The sequence below is a fragment of the Typopeltis vanoorti genome, chromosome 8 (assembly GCF_054136105.1).
Source record: "Typopeltis vanoorti isolate ZY-2024b chromosome 8, IOZ_Tvanoo_1.0, whole genome shotgun sequence".
Lineage (NCBI taxonomy): Eukaryota > Metazoa > Arthropoda > Arachnida > Uropygi > Thelyphonidae > Typopeltis > Typopeltis vanoorti.
This window is the reverse complement of record NC_143556.1, coordinates 12,188,879-12,212,515: the sequence shown is the minus strand read 5'-3', so window position 1 is coordinate 12,212,515 and position 23,637 is coordinate 12,188,879. Positions and strand designations below refer to the sequence as shown.

The 23,637-nt window shown below is 35.3% G+C and overlaps 1 protein-coding gene across 1 annotated transcript in view; it reads right to left on the bottom strand.

The window, feature by feature from the left end:
- The window catches only part of LOC150103736 (E3 ubiquitin-protein ligase COP1-like), a 405,850-nt gene that overhangs the window by 119,153 nt on the left and 263,060 nt on the right, over positions 1-23,637 (bottom strand). Inside the window, exon 13 of the mRNA XM_090396516.1 lies at positions 6,521-6,603. Coding sequence (XP_090252642.1) covers positions 6,521-6,603 — 83 coding nt within the window. The remainder of the gene's footprint in view (positions 1-6,520; positions 6,604-23,637) is intronic.

Here is a 23,637-nt window from a genome sequence, read left to right as displayed (position 1 = left end):
CATTGAAAACTGCAAAACACTAATCATCTTACGAGTGATGTTTATTTTATTTTTATACTGTTACGAACTAACAGTCCCAAAAAGAAATCTTTAATGCAGCATGATGACTTAATGAACCCATCAAAGTAATTTGAAGATAATCACCAAATGCAAGTAAATTTAACTGAGTAATACAGCAAGATATATTACAGTCAAGAAAACAATTATTCAAAAGGTGAACTGGAACTTCAGAAACCATGCTTTAATTTTTATAATGCAAAATCCTTCATAAAATATACTTTTAACACAGATTTCTCTTTCAAATACAATAATCTTTAAATATGTATTTCACATTATCGATGAGCACAACTGAATGCCATTATATATAACTTTCTTATCAATTCCTTCCCCAACATAACTTTCTTTTGAATTCGTTTTTTTTTTTTTTTAATTCAATCTAACATATGAGAAGTAATATGTAAAATATAGCACATCAGAGCTAAGTCCAGGAAAGTAACGAAAAAGGATCCCAAAGGATTTCGTGTATTTTATTTTTTTTTTTAACTGGAGGCTTAAATATATATATATATATATATATATATATATATATATATATATATATATATATATATATATATAAAATGTAGAAACAGTCTGGGTAGTGGCCTCTTGCCTTTAATACAAAGCATCATACATCTCCTCCAGGAGATGTGCTTTGCATTATGGGTAAATATTAAGATTAGTGATCAGAGCTTATTTGCCTTGGTCTTGCACTACGTGCAAGGTCAGCTAGACTTGCAACACTTGCAGGCGCAAACTTGACTTGTTTGTCTGTTTGCTTACTTGGGAAATGGAGTAAAACCAGGTTTAAAATAGCTTGGTATCTTTAACAAATATATATATATATATATATAGAAGAGACATAAGGCAGAAACTTAACATCAGAACATCTAAGAGAAAGTGAATGGAGTGGATAAGTGAGAAAGATAATCAACAATAAACTTTATTAATAAATTAAAGACTTAATTTGGTATGTTAGTCAAGTAAATAATTGTTTAATATCCAACATGTTTCACTGACTAATATCTGTCAGCATTTTCAGGGATACACTAGTAAGCAATGGAAAGTAACAAAAACTAGGAAACTAACCGACAATTCTAAAAATTATATAAAGTTATCACTGTGTGTGATACAATACATGTGTCGCAAGCACAACGTTTTTTGTTGAGATATTTATTGTAATTTTCATGAAAGTTCATTTCTCTTTGATTAAATGATCTAATCAGAGTTTTCCATATATCTGGTAAGATTAGGCCTTGATTCTTATTTAAGTTAACTGTTGAACAGGCGACTGTAGCAGCTTCTTTGAATGTTCTGGAATGGTAGTTCTCTTCTATGTAAGGCATATGACTCATATCCCATTCAATATTATGGTTAGTAGAGGCAAAGTGGGAAGAAAGGCCTGATATATCTTGTCTGTTATTCTTTACATAGCCTATGTGTTCTTTCTTTCTTGTTTCAAAACTTCTAGATGTCTGTCTGATGTAACTGATGCCGCATGAACAGGGTATGCTGTAAATTCCAGAGTATTTGTAGAAAGGATGGCTATCTTTCGGGGATCTTATAAACTTCTGAATGGTCTCAATAGGTTTGAAGGTTACTCTGATATTATATGGTTTTATAAGAAGAGCTAATTTTTTGGATATGGTACTGACAAATGGAATTGTTATAGAGCTGATGTATTGGGTTTCATCTCGTCTTTGTGGTATGTCATTAAAGAGAATCTTGTTGATGATTCTTGGAGGTAACAATTTAGGGATAAATCTCTGGATATTTTCATTAATTCTTCTTGTAAGTCGCCAGGGTCTGTAGTGTGCTGTATAGCACTTTTTTTAAGCATATGGATAATGCTGAGTTTCTGGGATATAGCATCAACCTGTTGGTATATAGAAAACCTACCAACACTGGACGCTACCTCCATTTCGACTGGTCTCACCACATATCCCACTCCTGCTGCCTTTTCACATTTCAAGCCTTTGGTGGCTTTTTCTACTTCAAGTATGGATATATATTCCTGACTGTATGCCTGTTGAGTGTTTTTTTACCACTGCTTGTTTCATTTAGCAATTTTTCGAAGTTATTACTCCATACTTCAAGGATATCTTTTTCTCCCGTTTTCATGTCACCTTTATCATCTCTAACTCTTTTTACAGCACTCTTTCCTTCATTTCTAAGCTTCTATTTTTATTTTCTATGTTCTTGCCAAAGTCCTCCCATGACTTTTGTTTAGCTAGTTTTACACAGTGTTTAGCTTTAGCTTTCTTACATTTGTCTCTGTATTCTCTAAGAGCACAAGCTGACTTATTTGCTTTCTTCTTTTCTTTCACCGCCTCTTTAACTTCCTGTGTCCACCATGGAGTTCTGATTTTTCTATCCTTGCAGACAACTTCATCACATGCCTCTCTGGCTGAATCAACCAGTGTTTTCTTCAAGGCTTGCCACTGAATCTCCAAGGTTTGGTTGCTGTTCTCAAACTTTTTCAGAGAAAATAACTTCAGAGGTGATATGCAATTGAAGAGAAAAGTTTTAAACCAATGTGTCTTACATGTAATAACATGCAGCAGGTGAACTCTTGCTTTACCCAGCAGACAAATGATTTACCACAATAGAAATCATTTGTTTCTACCAGAATTACCATCTCTTTTCTGCTTTTCAGTTACATTCATTAAATCTGAATGGGAAAGCTATCGCTATTTGATGCATCAAATTGTTTGCTATCATAGCCCTAAGAAAGGCTATGATAGCAAACAATTCGAAGCATAGGCTGTGTAGAAAGATTGGTTGAGTTTTCGAAAGTATGGGTTGAAGAAAGAAGAGATTTATATAAGAGAGACAGAGCCTGCATTGAATGCATTTGGCAGGAGTCTGAAGAAATTATTTATTGGTATGAGGCCTCATTATAATTGGTATGAGAACTAACACAGAGAAGTAGATTATGATGGGAGGAATGGTAAGAATCTGTGTTTAAGAGTGACTAGGTAATGCAACTATATTAATGATACAAATATGCTTAATAATGGAGGTGATTGTGATGAAAAAGATGGCTGTGTCTGCTTGGTTTGGAGTTAAGTATGTGTCAAGATAGCTTTTAAGTGAAGAATTAGATCTGAAAATTATGCAGACTGCAGAGGAGAGTAACAAAAAAGCATGGAGGTAACTTATGTCTGTACACAAATTTCAAAAGTATAAGGAACAAATGGGTTGAGTTTGTTGCCTCACTATGGTCTCAGATTATTATTAGTGTAGTTGGTTCTCATCTGGTTCTCAAACAAATAACTGATACATAAAGGGTACAGTATTTTTGGGAACCCCCTCCCTCAAGATGAGAGGGGGGGGGGGGTGTTGCTAATGAGATCAGATGACTCGCAGCATGTGACATTAGACCTAATTATAGTGTCAGAGGGGGTTTCAATAAAAGGTGCATCAGTTCTGCCTTCAGCTGATGACAGAGATCATGCTGTACTAGAAAGTTGGCTAAGTATATAGATACTTTGAAGTTCAGCATGTACCCTTTTCCATTTAGAAATATATACTGACCTTCTAAGTTGGAAATCATGACCAACTGGGATACTGGATTTAATCCCATGGTTATAGGTTACTAGATGGGGATTTAAAAAAAATACACCAATGATGCAATATTAGAGATAAATGCGTCCCTAGAATTCAAAGAATAAACAGGCTGGGAATGAAATGGACGTACAATCTTATTAACAAGATGTTCTTAAGAAAAAGATATGATGCAAAAGAGATTGTTCAACTAATGAGCTATTTTACTAAAGGCTATCAATCTAGCATATGCAATATGAAACTCAATGCTATCTCTATACTGGAGAAAGAAACTCAGGTGTATGAGGAGGAAGTACTAGAGATGTTGCATAAATTAAATAAGAATCTAGCAATAGGGACTAATGGGATATCAACATGGATACTAGAAGAGTGTCCAGTTGAACTAGCTTTCCTTTAACCTGGCTATATAATTTGAGTCTCCATACAGAGAAGATTCCATTAGAGTAGAAAGAATGTATGATAATCCCATTGTATAAGGGTGTTGCAAAAACCGATATCTCACTATTAGTATTCTCTCTAATTTTTTTTTTTTTTTTTACAGCCTGTGTAGACTTGCTACTACTCTCAGTAGAAAATTTTGACATGACTTGATGACTGCGTGGCACTATTTTTTATTTTTGTAATATATCAGCTCATCCCAAAAGTAATGTTTTTTATACTGTACTTGTTCAAACGTGTCTCAGCTTGTCTAAACATGAATTTTTAAAGCTTTATAAGTACTGCTAAGCTAAGGTGGTCTAATTCTAAGGAATTCTACCTTTCAAGAATATCATACATAACGTATTGTTTAAATAACCCTTTATTACTATGGAGGTCACTGAAGAGCACATTAGGCACATCATGCTTTATGAGTTCAAAAAAGCAACAATGCTACTAACACTGTAAAAAAAATGTGCAAGAAGTGTATGGCAATAATGTTTTGAATGTACAAAAGTACCAGCGATGGTTCCAAAAATTTTGACAAGGGGACTTTAGCTTGAAAGATTCCCATGCTCTAGGTGCCTGTCTCTCTCTCTCTTGATAATGATATGTTGGAAGCCACTATTGCAAAAAATGCCAATGCAACTTTTGAAGATTTAGCTGAAGACATAATTTGCAAGAACTTGGAATAGTATCTAAGTGTGGTAAGTGAGTTCCTCGTGAACTGATGAACAATAATCGAAGAGCACATATCAACATCTGTACTGCTCTTCATTCTTGAGAGGTATATTCTCAATTTTTGAGTCATGTAGTCACCGGTGATGAAAAGCTGATACTTTACAAGAGTGTTAAGTGCTGAAGACAGTGGGTTCATTCAGGGAAGCTGGCTAAACCTCAACCAAAACAAGACCTTCGGCCTCAGAAGATTTGTTAAGTGTTTGGTGGGTGATGGATGGTATTATATACTTTAAACTCTTGCCACAAAACCAAACAATCACAGCTGAAGTATACTGTGAACAACTCAATCGAATGAATGAAAAATGAATAAACCTCCTGAAAAGATGAAAGAAAAGAGGTGTGTGCTCTCTGGTCAACTGAAAAGATGTTTTTCACTGTGATAATACATCCTCATAGTGCAAGAATCACCTGTACCAAGATTGAGGAACTAGGTAAAGCTTCCACATCCTTCGTATTTTCCTGATCTTGCATCTTCAGATTAACACTTATTTCGAAGTTTGTAATATTTCATAAATGAAAAACAATACAATACATTAGAGAAACTGAAATTAAGCCTGTATGACTTATTTGCCTCCAAACCTCCTGAATTCTATAGAAATAGCATTATGAAGCTTCATAACATTGAAAGAGCGTTTTCTGATTGAAATGGAGAACTTGATTAAAGTAGCAAGTGATTTATCTTTTATATCCTTTCAAAACTTAATGTTAAAAACGATATTACTTTTGGGATAACCTGATAAAAAGAAGCATTTTTAAAATAAAATTTCAGCTGTGCAACAGCAATTCGGTGCATACAGGAGCATCTAAGCCAATAAGTGGCTGTGCACTCTAGTAGAAACTTGAAAGTTTGATTTTAAAAGTTTTTTTATTTTTTTTTATTACACCCTAGTAGGAACATTGCTTACTATCGACCTATCAGTATCTTTATGGTAGTGGTGAAGATTCTGGAAAAGTTTGTAAGAGTTTACATTCAGAAATGGGTTGACAGAGAATCTATACTTTGCAATTTGGTTAATGTTAATCATATTTGCAATATGATTAACATTTTCAGGCTAGAACAGTTACTAGTTTAAAAACTTCTTTATGCTAAGTGTGAAAAAATGTTTAAAACTGGTGAAGATTCTGGAAAAGTTTGTAAGAGTTTACATTCAGAAATGGGTTGACAGAGAATCTATACTTTGCAATTCAGTTAATGTTATTCATATTTGCAATATGATTAACATTTTCAGACTAGAACAGTTACTAGTTTAAAAACTTCTTTATGCTAAGTGTGAAAAAATGTTTAAAACTGGTTGGGTACACGTGAATGAGACTTAATCATGTTTAATGGTCCGATTTGTTTTATCACAGATTTGAGCCATTAGACCTAATTTGGTCATGATCAGAAAAGGCAAACAGATCAGATTATCTGTGGTAGATCATTTTCATTGCCTAATGTGAGATTACCACCTTACTAGAGGCCTGAAGTGGCTTTAAAAGTTGTATGTTTGGCTTCTACTATCAAGTTTCCAGGTTACCTACCTGTATCCCACCCATGGTACTGTATGACAGGTTTAGGTTTACAACTTAACAGTGAGATCCACATAAAAGTGCAAACTGCGGTGAGGAATGGGATTTGTCATTCATATATAAAAGTGACTGATAAATTCCACTTCTTAAACACAATATACAGAACTCTGCACCTGTAAATTACCACTCAAGTTACACTTAACAGAATAGCAAAGGAAACAAACATTTATGTGCTGAAAATATTTACCTGATTTTGGAATTGCACAACATTTCATTTACAGGGTAGTGAATGTCAACAGTATCTCTTATCACAGTTCCATATTCAAAAACCTATTAAGAAAATAAAAAGTTAACCTACTAATCAGCATGGCTAAAACGTTATTTTTATTTTATTTTATTCATAGAAAAGCAAGCAAAATTAGTGAATAAAACTATCTGGATCAGTTTTATAATGTATGGATTTCTAAGACCACTGCCACCTCTTCTTGGTGTATACTTGCACAAGGTATACCATATATTACAACAAACAGTATTTCACAAATCCTCACCCTCTAAATTTGTCTATTAATTTGTCAAGTCTCCAATTCACACTTAAATTATTACATTACATTTAGATTGTGACAAATATCCACTAAATGCATCAATCACATCTACATCTTAGCTTTAGTCTGATTGTTTGCCTGCTAATTATTACTTCAAACATTGATAATCTTTGATCAACAATGTTTGATCTTCTATTCATTTAAGGTGATCACACTATTTTAGATTAACAATGGTAACATGTTTCTTTAAAAAATTCCTCAGAGTTTCTTTAGCCTAACTTTTTGAAGCCAGACAGGCAACCAACAGCTAAACTTTATCCTTCACCGACAGTGAGAAAGTATGGCAGAAACCTGCTGTCATCTCATAGTCCCAAATCCTACCACTTGTATTATTGTTTGTTGTAGTATAAAGGTCACGGTGCAAAATTCTTGAAGACCAGTAGAAAATTTACTTAAAATCAGTGGTGGCTCGTGGCTTGAAATCGTGGGGGTGCTGCAACTTTTGAAATATACATACACACTGTAAGTACAGGTATCCCTTGCTTAACACGGATTTGATTATCGCGGCAATCCCTTGATATATACGTGGCAAGAGTTTTGATTAATGCGCCTTTAAATTTACCACGCAAAATCATGCTCACGCCACAAGGCTGCTAGCCTCATCATCATCCAAATTCTCTTTAATGATCTGTGTGAGAATGTGAAAGTTTTACTTTTCCCACCAAATATGACATCATTGCTACAACCTATGGACATGGGCGTCATTGCAACTTTCAAAGCCTATTTTCTTAAAAAGACATTCTCAAAAGCAGTAGAAACAACAACGGGAGAAATGCGATTACGCTCCACGAATTTTGGAAAAAATTTAACATTAAACACGCAATTGAGAACAATCATGACTCGTGGGAGCAAGGTCTTCTAGTTGCATGAAAGCTGTTTGGAAAAAACCTTCTGTCAGAATGCGCTAATGACTTAGGTTGCTTTCAAAATCCTGTGAACAAAGTGGTCAAAGAAATCGTTGCAATTGGTGAAGACCTCGGCTTTGATGGTGTTGATGCACAAGATGGTAAAGAATTATTGGATTCAAATTCAAAAATATTTCAGTGACAACGATCTTCTTGAAATTGAACAACACACATATGAAGTCAACGAACAAATGGAATGTGAAGATGAGGTTCCAAAGGAAATAACAGTCAAAGAACTGGATGGAATATTTCACAGTTTAGAATCACTTAAGCAGGAAGTAATGGATATGGGTCCAGATGTTAATCGAAGAATGCTTGTTTGCCGAGGTCTGGAGAGTCATTTTGCTTGTTATCGTAGAATTTATGCTGATAAGAAAAAAACTAAAACTGTTCAAATGACTCTTTATAACTTCTTTTGATTAAAAAAAATTGCAGTAACTAATGTAGGTACAAGTATTTATTAAACATTTACTTTGCATTCATTTTTTTATCTTTCCTAAAAGAGTACCATATAAAACGAACTATTAGTACAGTAATCATTCAGGGACGAATTGTACTTTTTACCATTGATTATTAGATTTGATTAACGCGATTTTGATATATGCGGTAACATCGAGGGATTAATTAACTGTGTTAATCGAGGGATACCTGTACAGTGTATACGTGTTTGAATAAAATATCAAAATTATGGTAAAAAATTTTTTTTAAAATTAAACGTGAAAAAAATTGTTTATTATCGATAAAATGATACAGTTTAGTATAATTCAAAATTACTTAAAAATAAAATCCATTCGTTTAATTGTAATTAAAGGAATGGATTTACAATTTTTGGACATTACAATTAAATCCTTTAATTGTAATGTCCAAATATTTAAAGAGATTGAGTAAACACGATAAGCACTATGAACACTCTACTACTGGTGCAAACTGCATATAAACAACAGTGGAACTGTGTGACGGACAGCGCCGCATTACACTAATAGCCCACATCTCACTATGACTTGCATATGCTTGCATGCATAGCAATATGACACTGTGGTAAACACAGCGCCTGCTAGTGTCCTTAAAATTAAATATTACAAGCAATAAATAAATTAATATATTTATATATTGAGAAAAATTGGGGGTCCACAGTTCCTATGCACAAGCCACCCTTACTTAAACTGATATAAGAACTATACCTAATTATCTCTTATTTGCACATCAGGCTTACAACCACTTTCATTAATAACACTGCCCATATTTAATTATAAAAAACGCTAAAGACAGCATACAACCCTGCATTACATCTGATTTAACATTAGGCTATTTTGTACATCTTTCAATTCTAAGGGCACATCTGCAGGCACACGAACAGTATAAAGTGCAGGCCAGAAAGGTAATGAGTGTGGTAAAAAAAGCAAAAGCGGATTATGAAAGGAAATTAGCTTTGCAAGCAAAAGAGAATCCCAAACAGTTCTTTCAATATGCTGCAAGCAAGAAAAAAACTGTACACGGCAAAATGATTTTAAGGAATGACGATGGTAAGGAGGTCACTGAATCAGTCGATATAGTGGAGTTACTGAGCGCGCACTTTGCAAAAGCATATCATCCAGGTGGTGACATTGAAAAAATGAAGGAACCATTAGTTTATACGGGAATAGTGATGAATGAAGTGGAGGTGACTAGTCTATTACAGAACCTTAATGTGAACACATCTGTGGGATTGGATGGTATACCGGCACTGGTCTTGCGTGAAGCAGCTAAAGAATTATCAGTGCCCTTGACCATGTTATTTAATCTGAGTCTCGGGTCTGGTTTAGTCCCGAAGGTGTGGAAAGAGGGGAAAATAGTTTCACTGCATAAAGGAGGATCCAAGATCCGTTGCAAATTACTGACCGATCAGCATATCAGGAGTCGTTGTCAAGGGAAAAATACAGGAATGGATTAATGAAAACGAGATACTGTACAGGGGACAGCATGGCTTTGTGAAGGGTAGATCATGCCTCAGTAACTTGCTCAAGTTTTATAACAAGGTGATGGCTGAACTGGATAAGGGAAATGGGTTTACAGTGATACTGCTGGACCTGGCAAAGGCGTTTGACAGGATACCACATGGAATACTAATCCGTAAACTACAACATATGGGAATGGATATAGGATTGGTGAGATGGATAGGTGGTCGGTTGATGGAAAGATATCAAAGAGTAGTTTATTCAGGAGTAGAGGCCAAAAGACAGCCTGTGACTAGTGGTGTGCCGCAGGGTTCTGTTCTTGGACCACTGCTGTTTAATCTGTTCATTAACGATATAGGGAAGGATCTAAGTGGAACAGTTCATTTGTTCGCTGATGATGCAAAGTTGGGGAGGGCGATAGTGAATGCAGAAGATGTCAAAGTCTTGCAGGATGACTTAGATAGATTGGAGTTCTGGGCTAAGATGGATGGATGTCAATTTAATGTGACAAAATGTAAGGTTATGCATTTTGGGGTGAAAAGATTAGCAGCAGTATACCACATTGGTGGAACTGTACTCCAAGAGATTGATGAGGCCAGGGACTTGGGAGTGTTGGTGGATGAAGTTTAGGGGGCACATTGCAAAAGTAGCTAAATCAGCTCATCAACTCACTTGGTTGTTGAAAAATACCTTGACGAGCAGAGACAAGCAAGTTATTGTACTTCTGTACCGAGCCTTGATAAGACCTCATCTCGACTACTGTGCCCAGATTTGGTCACCTCGGTTCCTTCTTGATGGGGAGGAGGTGGAGAGGATCCAGAGGCGAGTGACTAAGATGATAGCAGGTCTATGGAATGAACCATATGAGAACAGGTTGAAGATTTGTGGGTTGCAGAAACTAGTTGATAGGCGGAGGAGGGGAGATATGATTGAGACATTCAAATTGCTAAAGGGATTCTATAGGATTAATTCAGAGGATATATTTGAGATCAGGACTGGTGGTGGGAGAACTAGGGGACACCTATGGAAGCTGGGCAAGAGTGTGGTTAGCAGGGGTGTTAGAGCTGGGTTCTTTACTTTTAGAGTGGTAAATGAGTGGAATAACCTGCCAGAGTCTGTTGTGGGTGCTATGACGGTGAACGAGTTCAAGACAAGGTATGATAGATATTGCGAGAATGTAATCGCATAGTTGTGTGGACATGATGTTTAGGGCCTCCCTCGATGAGTCTAAGGACTCCTGGAGTCGCCCGAAATAATAATAAGTACTGATTTGGAACTTAAATATAATCTATGTACTGTTCTGTATAAGTTGCTTCTCCCCACCCCATTTACACCATACAGATTGTGTTCTGAACATTTTCCTCGGTTATATTATCATATGCTTGTTTCAAGATCAACAAAACATACAGGGATTCCTATTATGTTCTCATGATTTTTGGATCATTTGTTATAAATAAAAATTAACTTTATAATCTGTTTGTCAAAAATGTTTACCAGTATTATTCCAAAATTTTTCTTAGTCTTTTCTTAACATTCTTATATAAATCTTTCCTGAAATATTTAGTATCCCCTTTTTATAAATTAGTACAAGTGCTATACTCCAATAATCTGGAATTTGACATTGTGACCAAGCTTTTGGATTATGCAGTGGAGTCCCAATAAAACTTAATTTTGTAGTGGCTACATTGCATATTTCAGCATTTTTGATTTAATATTATATACTTCAGCTGCCTTTCCATGCCAAGTTTCAGGCAGCTTCCCCTCCCCCCCCCACCCGATAATGATATGAATTCCTGGCTGCAATCCCCATAGATAATTTTTTGCGGTACTAAGACAATTAATGTAAAGTCAATAGCTTCTATATAAGTAGCCTAGTCATGAAGAAACCTCACCTACAAACTGTGTTTGCTTACACTAGGATAAAGGATTAATCAAAAATATAATTTTTTGGCATTTTTAATTTAGTATATAACCAAGTGAAAAACCCTTCTACAACTTGCTCTAATCCAGAATATTTTAATAAGTTGTTACACCTTTTCACTACTTGTATACGGGACATATGCGACTTGTGCATTACTTCAACCTGACCTCTTCTGGGACTGGCTCCAACTAATGGGCTTCATTCCAGGAAGCAGAGCCATTCTGCTTGGTGCCCGTCATTGGGTGGAGCCACCAACGAGAGTTAACAGTTGAAGAGTGATTCTATTAGATCACTCGGTGATATTTAGAGTGATCATGCAGATCAATTAGTTTTTTTGGAGAGAGAGAGAGAGAGAGAGGTACCCCCCCCCCCCCACACACACACAGTATCTCAATAAAGGTCGAAACTGGTAGGGGGTAGTGGCCCTCCCTAACAATAGCATTATACACACCTAAAAGGATATTTGTGATTTGCATTATGGAATATGGAAGCAATTACTGTGAAGACATTAGCTTCTATATACAAGCAGCCTAGTCATAGAAACTTCACATTCAAACTATGTTTACTTACACTTTAATTAAGGATTACACAAGATTATAATTTTTTATCATTTTTAATTTATATAACCAAGTGAAAAAACTTTCTAAAAAAAAATGAGGATATTATAGATGTGTAGCTCAGTGGATGTGGCATTTGCACCCCATGGCGCTTGGCCGCACGAAGGAAGACTTGGTTTCGAGTCTAGTCTGCAACTAGAGGAAATTTTTCTAAGCCTTTTTTCGACTGGTTCCCGAGTTAGTCAATCTCTGGCATGGGCAAGCGGGTTTTTCGTCCTGTAAACTCAAGAAAATCGACCGTAGAACCCACATTATTTCAGACATTAAATATACTGTGTTAGGGACCACAAGATGGTGGCACATTTGAGCCGTCTCTCTTCACTGTGTACCGCTTAATATATATAATAATATAATAAGATAGCCTTAATATAATAAGATAGCCTTGGGCCATCTGTCTCTGATTGGTATCAGTGGGGATTGAACTGCCCACTCAGTCGCCAAAAGTTAGATAGGGCTAAATGGCCTCGCCTACTCCCCGTATACGGGAATAAAAAGGCGTTAGCTGTGTTTTTTTTTTGTTTTTTTTATTTATAGATATTGACTTCATTCTTCTGCCTTATTCCAATGACAGCGTGTGTGTACTATTGAAGAAAAATTATCAGATACCAGTAATTCTAAATGTTAATTTCAATATTCATTTCTTTGATCCTAATTCACTGGTCCTCATTGTGTTTCTAAAAGATGGCTGGTTAGTTGATTCAGGGTTTACTGGCACAATGACAATAAAGGTCATACTACTCCAACCAAAGGTAACAGCAGTATTCAAAGTAATGATAACAGTAAAAAGAGATAAATTATTAATAACATCATCATCATCAAATTCCTGCCATGTACCCTCAAGGGGTGTACAGGATATGACAGTACTACATGAAAAAATTACATCATTACTAACTTCCTATCTACAATTTTCCTCCAAATCAGTCTGTTACTTGTCAAGACTCCAACATTATCAGATCTTATAATTCTATCATCTAAGGCACTTTGTACCGTATCAATCCACCTATATCTTGGTCTTCCTCTCAGTCGTTTTCCTGCCAACCTGGCAGAGAACACTTGTTTTGCTAATTTTTCCTCTCCCATTCTATTTAAGTGACCATACCACCTGAGATTAGCTCTGCTAATGCATTCCTGGATGCTGACAATGTCAAGTTCTTTCCTAATTATTAATAACATGTTATTTAAATAAAGTAAGTTTTAGAAAAATAAAGTTAGTTCAGCAATGTGGTATTTACAATCAAATGTATTTGTATAAATTCATTTTTTGTAAAAAGTTAAAAATTTCATGCAGTTTGTCTGAGTCTGATAAGATCTGCATGAGTGTAAATGTCTCAGCCAGATGAGACAAAGTTTTATTCCTTTCTCAAATGAGGTGCTAGCACTCTGCTAGAACAAGGAAAATGGCAAGATATGTTGCAGTGTTCACACATAGGTGAGTCATCAGATAAGAATGTGGTAGATGATTATAACCTATGCAGACCCTAGAAAGAACACCATTTCTTCTGTTTTTACAATGACTAGATTGCCAGTGCCTAATTTTAGGAATAATCTGATGTGATTTACTTGTCAGTGCTTCCTGCCATGATGACTGCCAGTGTTTAATTAGCTTTGATCTTATGAACTGTTTGAAGTATGCGTAAAAAACAGACATAAGTATGAGCAGATCTAGCAACTGCAGTCTCATTGGCCTTAAATTTAATGTAGCCAGGAATCCAGCACAGCAAACATCAAAATTAAAGGTTATATGTATGGTAGTTGTAACACGTCACAAAGCATGGAACATGGATTGTACATAACTCAATAAGTCTGTATAAATTATACATTTTTGATAACAGGTTTTTTTTATGCTGTAAGACTGAATTGCATGCAACCCTCATGGAATATATGACAGCATAGCCAACAGAGGTCTCAGGTTTTGAACTGTTGGTAAAGATAAGAAAGAAATCAGTGTGAAGTTCAACCTCACTATGAACCCTAATCGCAGCTATAGCAAAGACAAGAAGCAGCAATTCTATGGATAGTTTTCCTGCAGAGATGATATAAATGACAATCAGCAATTTGTCTCATATTTTAGTTACCCCAAATCAATTGTATCTGGAATTCCTGAAATTGAAAGCTAATAAATTACATTTAAAAAATGGTATTTAGTTTTTTTTTATTTCATTTAATAGCCTTTCAAAGTAATCTCTCTAAAAAATCCAGAATATCTTTAGTTTCAGTTAAAATATTACAGAACAAAAAAGTGAAAACAAGATGCAAATCTTGAAATCTCAGCAGCAAACTGAAGAAACCTTTCATTCATCCAAAGAAGTGTCATGAGAAATTTACAAGGACAGAAAAATTCTAATTTCATTGTGGACTCTAGAAGTCAAAGAGACAGTCAAGGAAAATAATGCATATGAAAATTTACTACCAAGTAAGTCAGCAGATGCCTTACAAAGAAATGTAATTATATTTAATATAATACAAAGAAAACTAAGAAGCTAACTGCATAGACAAATAGCTGAGCAAAGCTCACAGGAAGCTATTAACAAAACTAGGTAATAATATATATAGTAGATATCATGAAGGTAGCAAAATGTTATGGAGGCAGTTAAAAAAGCTTATTGTAAAAGGAATCACATGAAAGAAGCATACAAAAAATCAATTCTGGATGTCTAGAGTAATTACTTTGACTGTTAATGACATACACACACAATGGCAGAACAGTGGTGGAAAATATTCAACAGAGATGCAATTAGGAGTGCATATCAATACTTGAGATTAAAAAAAAAAGCCATAAGACACATGAAATGTGGAAAAGTAGCTGGAGCAGATTATATATGACAGAAATATTCAAATATGCGAGTATAAAAGTTTTAAAGTGGCTGCACCACATAATTCAAGAAGTATAGTCTGATGGTCGATTTCTGGATGACTGGATTAGAGTTCTCACAGCACCTATCTATTGCATAAAAATGGAAATAGAAAAATGAGAATCACAGTGGAAATTTCCTACTGAGTATTCAAGGTAAGATTTATGCAAGCATACATAACAGGATAAGAAAAATTATGGAAAAGAAACTTGGAGAAGAACAAACAGGGTTCAAGCCAAACAGGAATTGTCAGAATCAGATTTTCACTTTAAGACAAACAGTTGAGAAATCATGAGAATGTAACAAGGATCCTATAAAGTCTGAAAAGACATATGACAATGTACCAAGAGAAAAGATTTTCAAAACTTCAATTACAATCAGTGGTATAAAGGATAGTGGAGTGTAAGTTGGAGTGCAAACAATGGATTATTTAAAATAGTATGAGCAATGTGAGAGTATAAACATAATAACACAAGTGGCTGACAAAAGAAGCATTATTAAAAAAATATATAAGTAAGCATGTTTCAGACCAGAGGATACTGCAGTCAGTATTAATTCAGCTTTGTGCTAGGTCAGATTTCTTATTAGCAACGTAAGATTGGTGTTCTTGTAATGTTTTCTCCAGAGAACATCCAGTTTGTCCAAGGTAGTAAAGGTGGCACTCACACAGAGCTTGGCAAGAATAAATGCAACCATTAGATTGTATTTTTTAAGAATTCTTAAAAGCAGTTTAGAAATGCGAGTAGTGTATTCAATTGGGACCCTTCACATTGTTTCATGGTTGTTTGAGGCAGGCTAGTAGGAATTGAAAACATTATATAGTTCATTCTGAAGGCCATTCAGTTGCATAATACATTTGATGTCCAGGAGCTCTTACTTGAGATCTTGTGGTTTAAAGCATAAAATATGATCATGAGTAAAAGAATTTTTATGATTCCATTTATTTTATTTTATTTATATATTTTTTTGTTGTTGTTATTGTTGAAAAGAATGGTGAGCAGATTGCTGTAGTAAACAGCCAGTGAAGATAGGTTTGCAATGAATGGAATAGTCAGTTCACCTGAAGAAGAGCAGGAGAGCAATATGTCAAATAGTGAAGTTTATCTGGAAGTATAGGTTGTTATTTTTGCTAGAATGATAAATAAGACATGTTCTTTGTAGGGCCAGCTGGCAATGATGTTGTCAACTGGCCCTACAAAGTGCAGCCAAAAAGAAGGTTAAAGGTTGCACAAATGAGAAGAGGATTTCTTCTAGGTGTTCTAGATATGTTTGGAAGACTTGGAGAGAGCAGGCTACCCATAGCGATCCTTTCAATTTGTCTGTAAAGTTTATTTTGGTAGATGAAATAACTTGAGTGGATGACAAAGTCCAACAATTTGACTATATCTGCAATTCTTCACCTCTGGATAACCTTCACTGGAAATAGAAAAGGACTACAGCTCTTCTTAGATGAAGTGAACTAACTAACCCTTGTGTTCATATGATATTCAGTCTTATCTTCATGGCACAAGTATCTCTAAAAATCACTTATAGAAAAAAAAAAAAGTTGAGCTATTTATCATAAACCAGCATCACTTGCCACTATGTACAAAGCAAACTGTTCAGCATCTCAAAACACTGGAATCATAAAACCTCTTTTACAGCATGTTCATGTTGTATGCTCTAAACCACAAGATCTTGAGCAAAAGCTTCTGGACACCAAATGTATTATGCAATTGAATGGCTTCTCAGGATGAACTATACATGTTTTTCCCTACAAGCTTGACTCAACCAAGCATGAAACAATAGTCTCAATTCCACAGATATCTGGAATTTCTAAACCAATTTCAAGATTTGTTAGAAAATACAATCTAGTGACTACATTTATTCCTTTCAACAAACTTTCCTCTTGGTTCTCTTGTCTTCAAAAGATAAACAATCTCCTCTTTCTCTTCACAGTATCTGCCAAGTTTCTTGTAACTGCCACCCTTGCTACTTCAGACAAATGGGACATTCTGTGGTGAAGAAATTACAAGAACACCAATATGATGTCATTAATAAGGAATTTGAGAAATCTGCCATAGCACAACATGACATGAATATCGATCACAGCATCTTTGGTCTGAAACATGCTCACATGCTTACCCCCATTGGTGCTGCCTCAAGTTCAAACATTTGTTTAAAGAGAGTGCCAAAGCCTTGCTCCATCATCCAAACCTGAATCAGAACAACTGCCTCTACTTAAAGATATGGAAAAGTCTAATTCTATTCAGACATCATTAATATTTTTTTTTAGATTTAATGTTTCTTGTGTCAGCCACTTACACTGCTCTCTTTATACCATGTGACCTGTACAATTTTAAATAATCCATTGTTTGCATTTCACCTTATGCTTCACTAGCCTTTATGGCACTGATAATGACTAGTAATTTTCAGGGTTAAAATATCTGGCTACCAAAGTGTAATACTTGATTCATCCTTATCCTTATGTTCATATGATGTTCAGTCTTACTTCATGGCGCAAGTATCTCTAAAAAATTACTTATAGAAAAAAAAAATAGTTGAGCTATTTAAGCACAATTTTTATAGTGAAGATGGAAAATTTGCACAGAAATATTTAGAAACTGGTATGGTAAGGAAGAAGTTAAATTTATATGGAACAAAGTGAGAATAATTAACTAAACCACTGAACTACCAATATAAAAGACTGCTCAAAGCATTAACTTATGGATCTGAGAGTTCAATTAGAAATACATCAGGTGATCAAGGACTAGAGACAACAGTTATTGAAAGTTTATTTTCACTTGGTTAGACTATAATAAATTTAGTTTAATCCTTTAGCCAAGTGTGAGCAAACAAAGTTTGCACATGAAAGTATCTTCAGGACTGGGGTAAGGTAGTACAACACCAGGCAACTCGTTGCAAAGGTGGAGCAAGCTAACACATCTCCTTGCGGATATGTATAATGTTATGCATTAAGGGAAAGGCCACTACCCAGACTAGTTTCGACCTTTATTGAGGTCTCAGTGGGAGCCAGGCCCAAGTGGAGATACCAGGCAGAAGCATTAGCAAGGTCATCTCTACCTATAGGAGTTGCCAAACGGTGTGGCACCTTTTTATTAAATTACTCTGGATTTAGAGAAAGAGAAAGACGTTGAAAGTTTATTTTTCACTGCTAATGCTTCTGCATTAATAAACTTTCAACATCTTTCTCTAAATCCAGAGTAATTTAATAAAAAGGTGGCACACCGTTTGGTCAAATCTTATCCAAAAATATTCAGATATCACGATCAGCTTCGATATCACCTTTCTTCTTTACCAATGTAACGACAGTCGACCTGATTAGGTCACACTTCTGGAGTGACATACTCTATTTGAATTATTGAAGTTTAATATACATTCAGGTCAATTTACATGGAAAGGAAAAATATACACATAACCAGATGCAACCACAATAGGTTACCCAATTTCCATACACCTCACAGCATCTAGAGAACAAAACACTCAACACTTTTGCACTTAAACCAACAGCCTGGCTACACACTGTGTATATATATATATATATACACAGTGTGTAGCCAGGTGTGTATATGCTATTTATATATATATAAATAGCATATATATATATATATATATGCTATTTGGCCTATGGCTAGGAAGCTTTTTTTTTTTTTTTTTTTTTTTTTTTTTTTTTTACATGTAAACAGCCAACATCCAAATGCATTTCACAATAGAAAAAGAAACTGCATTCCATTCCTAAATGCTAGCAATAGATGTCTTCCAAATGGCTTATCTTTCTCCTATAAACAGCAAAAGATAATGATTCAATATATATTTTTTTCTATTTGCAGAAATCCCACACGCACACACATATACAGATCTACCTACACGTTCTGGGGTTCCTAAGTTGCATGCACCTGTAAGTTAACCAACAATAGATGGACCAGTAAGTTTTAACATCTGCTTTAGAGAACGTAAAAACTACATTTGCTATCATCATTATGGTAAGTCAGGAATGGCTTTCCCCTCCTACTCATAGTAGTTCCTTCTTGGTTGCAATTTGAATGGTTGCTGCCAGTCACCCTGATTACCATACTTGAAAAAAAAAGTTATGTTTGGTCTTTAGAGAAAGACTTCCAAGATTATATTCCTTAACCCATCTAAGGTACAATAAATATATCATATACTAATAGTATCTTTCATGACTTGGATTTATATAAAAACTCTGCCATGGGATCCTTAGGGATCTCATGCCAGTCCCAAGCCTGGATAAAGGAGGAGGAGGGGTCAGTCAGATGAGTGTCGATGCTCTGACCGTAAAGAAAAAACACAATTGTTATCTGATGCTTATACAATCAACAGATAAAACATGCCAGCTTGGACGTTGCCTGGATGAACAAGGTCTGCAATACCAATCAAGCGATTGGGGTTGGATTGAAAAGTAGGATACCAAAAGGAAACTGAAACTAACAGAACTATTATCAGTAGGAACATGGAATGTATGGACACTTTGGATGTCAGGAAAACTAGAATTACTTTGCAAGGAAATGAAGAGATATTGGTGCGACAATCAGAGATTTACAGATGACATTGTTATAACTGAAGAGGACGAAAGAGATCTACAAAAAAAAACAGTGAAGCTGTTAAATGAGAAAGGAAAGAGATTTGGAATTGTTATGAACTTGGAAAAAACAGAGACAATGGTATTTGGTGAGAAGAACATGAAACAAAAGATACAAGTGGCTGGAACTGATATAGAAAATGTAGAACAATTCACATATTTGAGAAGAAAATAACATATGATTTGGACTGTAAAAAAGAAATAAAGATCAGGACTGCAAAGGGAAGAACAAATCTGAAGACCATGGATAACATCTGGAAAAGTAAAGTGATCAGTCTACAAACAAAACTAAGAGTGCTGGAAACATGCATCTTTAGCAGTGTACTGTATGGATCTGAAACATGGGTAATAAATAAGAAATCAAGAAAAATAATTTTGGCATTGAAAAGTTACAGGAGGATTCTAAGAATAGGATGGGTAGAGAAAATCATGAATGAACAGCTCTACCAGAAGATACAACCAAAATGGTTGTATCTTCCAACAGAGCACATCATTCCGATTATAAAACGGAAGCTGCAATTATTTGGACACATCTGTAGAATGAGTGAGGAACGGCGTAAACAGAAGAGACAGGCGACATAAAGGATTGGTGTGGAATGGATGTAGAGAAACTGACACTGTGCACTGGACAAAGAAAGGTGGAAGAAGTTAGTGAAGGAGACATTGGACACCAATAGGCAGTGAGTCCATGGTTTGTGGTGATGATGATGATTTATATAAAAACTATCTAAGAGTGCATATGTTCTAAAATAGAAGCAGAGCTACAAACAGTGACCAAAAAAAATTAGCCAAGACACTAAACTAGCAGTATATATGAAAATTTTAACTTAAGGATTCTAGAGTAGGATTAGAAAAAATGACATCAATGGCAGAATCATATTAAATGTGAAATAGATATTAGAAAGTAACTCAACAAAGTTAGCATTCAAGAATGTGTGAGCAAATCTAATCTAAGCTGGTATGATCACTTAAATGGAATGAAGAGGTTAAAAAATAGGTATATGATGTGAGCATGGCATGAAAGAGGCACAGAGGAAGACAAATAAATAGGTAAATTGATAGTCTTAGAAGAGTGAAATATCATCATCAAATTACTGACATGTAGCCTCAATGGGTGTACAGGATATGATAGTACTACATGAAAAATTTACATCATTACTAACTTCCTATCTACAACTTTACTCCAAATCAGTCTGTTACTTCTCAAGACGACAACATTAACAGATCTTATGTTTCTATCATCTAAGGCACTTTGTACCATATCAATCCACCTATATCTCAGTCTTCCTCTGGGTTGTTTTCCTGCCAACCTGGCAGAGAACACTTGTATTGCTAATCTTTCCTCGCCCATTCTGTTCAAGTGACCATACCACCTGAGATTAGCTCTTTTTTCCTAATATCGAGGATATTAGGAAAGAAGTTCTTTCCTAATATCCTCGTTTTTAATATGATATTGGCATTGATGCCATCTGTTCAAGCCTCAAATCTTTCTCAGGACTCTCATATCTGCAGTCTCTAGTCTTTGGTCAAGTGTTTTACTTCTGACCCAGCTCTCAGATCCATAAGTTAAAACTGGTTCGAACACTGTCTTGTATACAGCTAATTTAGTTCTGACTAATTTCTCTCTTATTCCATATGAATTTATTCAATACCATACCAGGTATTGAATAAATTCATATGGACTTCCTACCATACCAGCTTTTTTGATTCAGTTGTCTATTTCCATATTTAATTTACCATATTCACTAAAAACCATGCCCAAGTAGCTGAAATGTTTTACTTGTTCCATAGGTTCCTCATTCAAAATACAGTTGACATTTTCAACGATGCTACCTATTTTCATCGTCTTTGTATTGCTGACCTTCGTGCCATATCTATTACAACAGTTATTCAATTCAGTCAGGGAATCTTGCAAATTTGTGGTGAATTTATTTAGAAGTATAACATTGTCTGCATAAAGTTGTTTAATTTGTATATAAATGATATAGGAAATGGCTTAAAGGGAGATATTCGGTTGTTTGCTGATGATGCAAAGTTGGGTAGCGCAATAAAAATTCAAACTGATGTTAAAACTTTGCAGGATGATTTAAATAAGCTGATAAAATGGGCAAAAGATAATGGATGTCAGTTCAATGTGGAAAAGTGTAAAGTCATACATTTTGGAATTAAAAGATTACCAGCTGTGTAATACATTCATGGAAAGGTACTCCAAGAGATTGATGAGGCTAGGGACTTAGGGGTGTTGGTAGATAGGGAGATGACGTTCAGAGGACACATTGCTAAGGTGTCCAAGATCGCACATAGGATTACTTGGTTGTTGAGGAACACACTGACATCCAGAGATAAAAAGGTTATTATTCCCTTTATAAAGCATTGATACTTCCACATTTGGATTTTGTGCTCAGATCTGGTCACCTGGATTCGTTGGAGATGAGGAGGCTGTGGAGAGGGTTCAGAGAAGAGTGACCAAGTTGGTGAGTGATGTAAAAAATGCTCCCTACATTGATAGATTGAGAGCTAGTGGATTGCAGAGATTGGTTGATAGGCGAAGAAGAGGGCATATGATAGAAACATTTAAATTACTGAAAGGTTTTTTGGGATTGATGCAGGGGAAATGTTTCAGCTGTGTGATAGTGATGGAAGAACAAGAGGTCATCCCTGGAAATTAAATAAGAGTGTGGTTAACAAAGGTGTCGAACAAGACACTTTTTTTTGCCTGGAGGGTGGTGAATGAATGGAATTCATTGCCTGACTTAGTTGTGAGCGCTTCTTCTGTAAATGAATTCAATAAGAGATATGACAGATATTGTTTTGCTAGTTTGGGTCTCCCACGATGAGTCTACTGACTCCATGGAGATACCCATAATAATAATAATAATAATAAAGCAAAGAGCTGACATTAACATCTCCAATTCTGATATCATGTTTAATAGCACTTTCCTTCATATTGTGATCCATATAGATAATGAATAACAGAGGGGATAATGTACATCCTTGTCTCACACCAGATTTAACATTAAACCATCTTCCTGTACTTCCTTCAATTCTAACTGCCGACTTACAACTCAAATACAGACTAAGTATTGCTTGATATAATGCCCCATTCACACCATATAACTGTAGCATATTGAATAGCTTCTCTCTTGGTACCTTGTCATATGCCTTTTCCAGATCGACAAAACTTAAATTCAGATCTTTATTATATTCCCATGCTTTCTCGACTATTTGTCGTAAAGTGAAGATCTGATCCTGACAGCCTCTATTTGGCATGAATCCAGCTTGTTCTTCAGCAAGCTTCTCTTCGACAATCCTTCTCAACCGTTTCTCAAGTATACTTGCATAGATCTTGCCAGGAACACTCAGTAGGGAAATACCTCTGTAATTCTCACATTCAGTTTTATTTCTCTTTTCATATATGGGTAATATTAGAGCTCTACTCCAATCATTGGGAATTCGTCCCTCTGTACAGGCCTTCTGAATTATGCAATGCAGCCACTGTAAGACTTTTATATCACCATACTTCAGCATTTCTGGTCGAATATCATCTACTCCTGCTGCCATTCCACATTTCAAGCCTTTGATGGCTTTTTCTACTTCAAGTATGGATATGGATTCCTGACTGTATGCCTGGTCAGTGTTTCTTACCACTGTGCTATCACTGCTTGTTTCATTTAGCAATTTTTTGAAGTAATTACTCCATACTTCAAGGATATCTTTTTCTCCCGTTTTCATGTCACCTTTATCATCTCTAACTCCTTTTACAGCACTCTTTCCTCCATTCCTAAGTTTCTTCAACAACCTTCAGAATATTTTGCCACCTTCTTGATATTTATTTTCTATATTCTTGTCAAAGTCCTCCCATGACTTTTGCTTAACTAGTTTTACACAGTGTTTAGCATTCTTGCATTTGTCTCTATATTCTCTAAGAGCACA